At 35.5% G+C, this 8281-nt stretch overlaps 1 protein-coding gene across 1 annotated transcript in view; it reads right to left on the bottom strand.

Moving 5' to 3' along the window:
* Positions 1-374: 374 nt before the first annotated feature.
* Positions 375-8281, bottom strand: part of GPR50 (G protein-coupled receptor 50) — a 63566-nt gene continuing 55659 nt past the window's right edge. The window contains exon 2 of the mRNA XM_075834364.1: positions 375-2470. Within this exon, the coding sequence (XP_075690479.1) occupies positions 1605-2470 (866 nt within the window). The 3' untranslated portion in view covers positions 375-1604. The remainder of the gene's footprint in view (positions 2471-8281) is intronic.

Genomic DNA, 8281 nt, shown 5'->3' on the forward strand with positions numbered 1-8281 from the left:
TCTTTTCTGTGAGATTTCTAGCAAGGGAAACGAAATCTCGCGAGATTACTGAGGTAAACGAGATTTCGTTTCCCTTGCTGGAAATCTCACAGAAAAGATTCAGAAGTGTCCTGATAATGAATACACATGATCATCCAGCCTGGACGTCATGTGTATTCAGAATCCTGACACTTCTGAATCTTTTCTGTGAGATTTCCAGCAAGGGAAACAAAATCTCGTTTACCTCCGTAATCTCGCGAGATTTCGTGTCCCTTGCTAGAAACCTCAAAGAAAAGAGTCAGAAGTGTCAGGATTCTGAATACACATGACGTCCAGGCTGGATGATCATGTGTATTCATTATCAGGACACTTGATTAACGTTAATCTCTGTGTATGTGGCTGCACATCGCTGCTGTGTAAATGAATGTAGAGGAGTGTATGATGCTGACTGGTCACTGATTGGTCAGCGTCATACACGTAAACACGCCCAGTTAAAAACACAATACACGCCCAGTTGGACATAACGAAAAAAAAACGCCCGGTTGTCCATTACAAACCTCATTTGCATATATATAAAATAGCTCATAACTTGGCCAAAAATGAACGTTTTAAAAAAAACAAAACGTTACTGTTATCTACATTGCAGCGCAGATCACATGCAATAGGAGATAGGGATTTGAGAATCTGGTGACAGAGCCTCTTTAAAGACCTATAGTGTACAAAACACCTTGGAAACGTGCATTTGAAGGACTAGAGTAGAAAAAATGAATGGCCATAGTATGTTACATGACCCTAGAAGGTATATTTTTACTAACTGAAAAAATTTGTTTCACCTTATGTACAGTGTTACCTGTTTTCATAAATTCTATTCAGACATGTCTTAATTATAATAACTGCTGTTGTTGTCAAATTTTCAAACCGTGGCAGCAGGAAATGGCAGCCATTACAGCCCCTACAGAAGTCGTCATCTATTTTTTCCAGACTCGTGGAATGTCTGCCTGGTTATGTATTGATATTTTGATTTCACTTTTACCACTAGTTTTACAGCTAGATTTGACATTTAGTAGTTTCGGACACCCATAGGAATTGTAATGATTGCTATTTCCTGTTCTAACTTTTGGAAACCACAAAAGAAAGAAATAATTCTAACTAAGAAATAACTGAACTGAATTTAGAATGGAAGAGATCACCTCTTAATTTTTTTATTTTGGGTGAAATACTCTTGAAAGGTGAGGGCATGGATGTATATAGTATGCCTTCTTACTGCATCACTGTGAGCTTGGTAGTCCTAGGTAACACTGTAGCTGCAGAATTGATTATACTGTACTATTGCATTTAGGTAGCCTATTAATTATGAGAATTGTTCAAAAAAATAATATACCTTATAATTCAAGGATATCAACAGTAACAGTTGGAAACCATATTTAGAATCTTACAGTACAAAATATAGCAAATGTGATTTTTCCTTTTTAACTAATACCAGTATAGTTTTATATATATCAGATATTGTATATTTTGTTCTTTTAGAATAATGATAAAGTGCATGATAACAGGCACATGGTGAAAAATGATAAAAAATAATTTTGTTTAAATGAAAATGCATATAAGGTGACTGTCCAACTTGCTTAAACACACATGTCAGCCTGATTGTTATTAGTAACAACTGGAGATGGCTTGCTTTTAACTCCCTCCGTCCCACCTTTTGATGTGTCAACAAACAGTAGTCTCGGAGTCCACAAGGCCATCAATATTCTTTTGTATTCTTTGCGGAAATTTTGATTAAGAAGACCATAGATGACAGCATTGAGACAACTGTTAAAGTAAGCCATGAAGTAGCTCAATACAAACAGCCATTTTGGGATCTTTGGAGCCACCTGAAAAGGATTAATGGCTACGGCAAGGCCAATAAAGTTCAGAGGTCCCCAGCACACAGCAAAAAGGACAAACACAACAAACATAGTCAAAAAGTTCCGGAGATCTGTTGGTGTCAGCTTCTGCTTGGAATCTTGTCTTACTCTGTGCTTGACTTGAATAACCAAAACCCATATCCTGAAGTAGCAGTATGTTACTACTGCCAAAGGAACTAAAAAATGCACCACAACTACTGTAATTGTGTACGAAGAGCTGACAGTCTGGGCAAATGTGCATGAGAAAATCCGTGGGTCATACTGTAGAGATCCAACAAAAAAGTTTGGCACAATTGCAATAATAGTCAATATCCAAGTTAGACACAGGTAACAAAGTGTGCTTTTCTGGTTGTAAAACTTATCGTACCACAGACTATGGCAGATGTAGCAATACCTGTTAATGGCTATGGCTGTAATGTTGAAAACAGAACCTATGACACTCAGTCCCATCAGAAAGCCACTGATTTGGCAATGGATATTTCCCAGCGTCCATCCATTATGGAAAATAGCTATGAGAATAACTGGATATGGGTAAACTGCTACCACCAGATCTGCAACAGATAAACTGACGACAAAAATGTTGCCTGGGAAGAAAACAAGAAGTAACAGTCATAAGTAGATATAGCGAAAAATAGACAAAAGTACTCTGTATATACTATTATAACATAGTATAGTAAAAGTAGGAAAAAACAAAGTGCATTCAATTAATCTATACCAACTGAAATGTATGAGAATTAAATAAAAGACAAGTGTAATAAAGACAACTCCTAGAGGTATTTTTCTACTTTTTAGGTAAACCAACCTGTTATAATTTTTCATGAGTGTTGGGAAAATGTTTTTTTTTTGGCTTCCAATGTGATTGATCATCATCTAACTCTCTAACCTTTGACATTGGTGTCCTCAACATTGGACTGGCACACCATCGGAGTGATGCACAAGTTTCTCTCCCACTGCAACATGTGCTTTATACATCAACTGGGCACACATTTTTTTAATAATTAAAAAATCTGTATTTATGGATACCTTATATGGATTCTCAATGTTTGTGAGATTTTATATTTATATTTATTATTAATGAAGCTCACTTCATCAAAATTAGACTGTAAGTAGGAAGATTTTCTTAGTTCATTAATCACTTTCTTTACAATATAAATCTGCACATACAAAATGGTTTCCAGTATTGTATGGAGACTACTGTATCAACTGCTACTGCAAAACCAACCCAGATCCTGAGGATCACGTGTACTCTCCCACAGCACCACCCACAGGCGCTTCTTGTCTTTAATTAAAGGGGATCTGTCACTAGTTTAATAATGCCCTATCTACTAACTAATCTAATAGGCACTGTCATGCTGAGAACTACAGTGTAAATTGTGTTTCAAAATGTTTATTATTTGCAGAATTCTGTACTTTTTTCTAAATATGCTAATTTGGCTATACTTGCCAAATGGGAGGTAACTTTTTCTTTTCTCTCTGGGCGGTGTAATATTTTCTGTATGACGCTGTCCCGTAAGTATCATACAGTTCTCCTCTTCCCAGCCCAGCAGCTGGGCTGGGAAAAGGAGAATTGTTTAACGCTAATTGGACAGCGTCATACAGAAAACATCCAATCAGTGTCATACAAGTCTCCGCTTCCCAGCCCTGCGTGATCTCAGCTGTAATCGTGACATGCAAATGTAAATATGCTGTACTGTAAAATGATCTACTTTAGATGTATAAAAAACGCCCTTGGCAGTTTCCCCTTTTGACTTTTACTAATGGCACTCAGTGCCAGTCCAAACTTCTTCAGAACAATTTCTGATGCCCCAGTATGGTGTAGCTGAATTATTGTAAAACAATGGGATTGTAAAGTGATGAATTATTGTAATACACAAAACTAATACATCTCAAATCTTATCAAATCTTACCAACTATAAAAGTCAGGTGCAAAGTATCAAAAACCTCCAGTAGAAGAAGGGTAAGTATATCTGGATTGTAAAAATTTTGCTATACATATCAAGAACAAATGACACATTGTGCCTAATTACCATTCCTGTATCACATCCTCATAACCTGACAAGTCAATTTAAAGTGACTAAGGAAGATATAGATAGAAGACTGTGGGTGGAAGCTATATGATCTTATATTTCTAGGCATTTCACATCAGTGTATTAGTTATTGCAGGGGGTCGTCCTCCATTACTCATCAATAGTATAAATAAAAATTACTTTTTAGTTATGCTTTAAACATAAACAATTATTATTGTGAAACATTTGGTTCTGCTATGCAGCCAGCAAAAATGGAACTCATTTGTTTCCAAATAAGTCTACGCAGTCAGAAATTGCTGCCACAGGGACCATTTAGGAGCATCTATTGATCGAAAGGTTTCGGGTACCTTAGTTAGCATGCAGCATGCCAAATGTTGTAGCCATTGGAGGTGGCATCAATATACTCGCTGGAGAACACATTCACCCACTAGGTTGTGTTTGATACCTGCTCTAATATCATGACTCGGTCAGGTGACAGAAGCCTTTACATTTTTTACATGTCAACCATTCCCACAAAACAATTATATGGCTTAATTTTTTTTTTCCGATTGAAATGCTATTACACGTGTAATTGTGATTTGTGATCAGATAATAATCTCCTATTAAGGGGTTGTCTAAGATTTTGAGAAAGAGAGTATTTTTCCAGAAATAGAGCCACTTTTGTCCATTGGCTGTGTCTGGTATTGCAGCTTAGCCTCATCCAAAGGAATAGGGGTGGGCTGCAATATTATAAAAGATTCTGGATAAAAGTGGCAGACAACCTGTTTAAGGAAATTATCCTCATAGCCATTGTATACATTTATCTACACAATGCAAATGCTTTTTTTCCTTGGTATTAACTTCATTTAGGATATGTATTAACTCTAACTCTGGATTCTTAAGAGAAGGAGTAGATGATTCATGAAGACTTACACAGAATGCAATAGGAGGTCACCTTTAACTAAACAATATAATGAAAAATATTGCAAATTTACAGGAGGCACCCTTTAATTTGCTAGGATGGAAACAATTTAATTATTTTTAAATCTCAATGTTTAATTGGTTGACGTTGACCAACCCTCTGATCATTAATTATTAGGATTATAACCTGAATAGGTTAAAAAAAATTACATGAAATGCTTAAAATCTGCCTTCTTACCAGAGATGAACAGAATCCAGGATATAGATTGGCATCTAGTTAAATACTTGTATTACCCTGGTCTTGGATGCAGGACACTTTATTCTATCTACAAGTCAAATCCCAGAAATAATTTTATTATCACTTTTCATTTTCAAGTTAGACCTCAGGTTTGACACTAGAGTCCAAAAATATGATAAATGGATACATTTGCCAGAACAAAGTACAAAACTGAAGTCAAGTATTAAGAAAAACATGCAATGTATATTTTGCTACTTAGAGTTAATTATGGAGAAGACGACTTTAGACAAAAGATAAAATAGGGTTGTTGAGTAATTGTTTCATTATCATATATTTTAAGTACAGGTAATTATTATATTTGGAAAGCTTTAAAACATTCTGTAGCCTAGAAATTGCTAAGGGACAAATTTTGTTAGTATGTGATTGATAGGCCATAAAATAACTTTGAGAAATTCAGGACCCCCTCTATTAGCTAGATAGAGGTGGGTCCTAAACTTGGGCCACCATCTATTAGCTCACCATAATTAGTTTTCAGTTAAAAAACAAAGCCACCAAGTAAAACAACATTGTACAATATGAACAGTTGATATGCACTTTTGCAATTTTTCCATTGTGAATCCAACTTAATAACACACTAGAATAGTCATCCATTTATTGAGCAATATGTGTGTATATAAAATATATTAACAGTGTAGTCATTAGTATTAATAATATAGTAGATTCTACAAACACAAGAGAATGTAAAAAATATTTTATTATCTGCATTCCAGAAGAATAATGTCAAGAGATTAAAATGTGAGGTGCAATATTTAATTTCTCTTTGAAAATGTAAAAGATTCAACTTCCAGCTTCAGTCTTTGCAATAAATGTGATATAGAAAACAACTTAAATGGTAAAAACGAATAAATAATGTTTTCAAACTTCAGTGACTTTTTCTTGTATTCATCCTCTGACTGATACTTTTCACAGAGATGTTTAGAGTGTTCTTTTGTCTAATGTATTTTTTAAGCTTTTTGACCTGCCAGATAAGGCTTCGTTCACATCTGCGTCGGAACTCCGTTCATGGGTTCTGTCGGTGCTTTCCGTCAGGGGAACCCATGAACGGAATCCAAACTGAAACAAACTGAAATTATTGGTTTCCCTTTGCATCTCCATTGATTTCAATAGTGACAGATTCGGTGCAAATGGTTTCTGTTTGTCACAGTTGTGTAAGGGTTCCATAGTTTTGATAATACCGTAGTTGACTGCGCTATTCATTCCGTCAAAATGACGGAACCTACAATGGCGGCAACACTACATCCAGTTGGAGTAAATTTAAATTACCTATTATCTGTAGAAATGTATAGTAATAAAATTGCAATAATTACCAAAAACTAAAAAGAGAAAGAATAAGAAATTAACATGTGCTGAGCCCTGCAAAAAAGCAGAGAATCAGTCCTGATAAGAGAACACTGCCCCAGAAACTTCCCTAGTAGTCATATTTGGTACCTAGGTATGAGAAATTCTGCGCCCCATTCCTACTCCCAAGCCCCCTCGAGTGTCACCCCTCCCCAAGGCATCTCATAATACTTTACTAATACTTTTTTAGCACTGAATAGGGCTTCAAATACCTAAAATGTGGCATCAAATCCTGTTTTTCTTCCGCTCGAATTACATTCTCATTGCAGAGCCCCCATCATTGATAAAAAAAATTATATGATCCCCTTGTGCACTTTCCATCTCCAACGTCTCCAAACATACAAGCTTCCTCAGTGACGCGAGCAGCAATTTCATCCCATAATTTAATTATGAACCCGCTGTTTCAATATATATCATTTAACTGCAAAAAACTGTAATTGTGGGCATTCCCAGAACTCATGATACAAAGTAGCATTGGTTTTGGTGCCTTTCAGATATTCTCTCATGTATCCTAGGATATATTTCTCCAAGGGTAAATTAAAGGCATAGTATGCTCTATGAATTAGGCAAATCAATACCTTTTTCCAAGTCTCAGACAGGATCATCTCCCCCCCCCCCCTTGTGTATCCTGCCATTATTCTGAAGGTTAGCGTCTCAACCGACAGTTCAGAGTTTAATACTTCACTACATTTGCTAGCCGAGGCCATTGTATTTGATGTATTCATAGATAAGAGCAAGAATCAGAAAAGAGCAGAATTAGAGAACTTAATGGCTACTAAATATGTCTTATCAAAAGCGGATAAGGATAGAAACTATTAAAATGTAGTGTAGTAACTGTATATAATAAAAATGATGATTAGAAGGTTTGTTAAAAAACAACTGAATCTCAGAGAAAGTTACAGGCTTGTCGTAGTGACCATCATATAACTGTGATGTAACAACCAGTATTGAGTAAGGCACATTTCTTCATTACACCGGAAGGAATAAGGTGTAAAAACCCCCAGGTACTGTGTTAATGGCATCCTTTTATCAAAATAGAAAATACTCTTAATTACTGTCATTTATATACATCAGTAATTGCCACAAGAGATCTTTTTTTTTTTTTTTTTTTTGAGAAGATCCTTTTATCATTAACTGTTGGTGGTACGTGAGGACCAAAAGATAAGACACTGCTTTATAGAATGCATGCAGGTTCTTATAGTAGGTGTGATGAAGCCAGTATCATGCAGTGCGGTATGAGGCCCCTGAACATCTGCTTGCAACCCTTATTTTGTTTCATATTTTCAGCCTAAGTTTGTACACTCAACTATAAATGTTCAAATATTGGTTCTTTTTTTCACTGCACGATCATAAAATAGTTCATAAAATCCTAATGTTTGAATGGCAGCTTTTCTTGGCTTGTGGCAACTCTATAAAATAACTTATTTAACCTAATTTAAGATGGACTTTTGGAGTGTAATGTAGCTCAGTAGTATGGAATTCTGCTTTGGGAAACAATTACGATAAAAAGATCATGGAAGAGATTAGAAAACACGCCAAGAGAGGTGTTGTTTTAAGTACAATTGACTGCAAGACTAAACAACTTTTTTTTTGAATGGGTCACAGTTTAGTTTTGATAAACTATTACTGTAAATTAAAAACAAGAAAGAGAATATTTCAGGCATATATCAGCCCTTAACTATTCCATAAAATATAGACTTAAATATTTAATTCATGGTGGAAACATCTGGAGTCACTTACACACATGTACATCAGTTATACTAATATGTCCCAGTATGCCATATTTTATGCTATATTTAGAATCCATAACTCCTGTAATATGGGGGGGGGGG

The sequence above is a fragment of the Rhinoderma darwinii genome, chromosome 8 (assembly GCF_050947455.1).
Source record: "Rhinoderma darwinii isolate aRhiDar2 chromosome 8, aRhiDar2.hap1, whole genome shotgun sequence".
Lineage (NCBI taxonomy): Eukaryota > Metazoa > Chordata > Amphibia > Anura > Rhinodermatidae > Rhinoderma > Rhinoderma darwinii.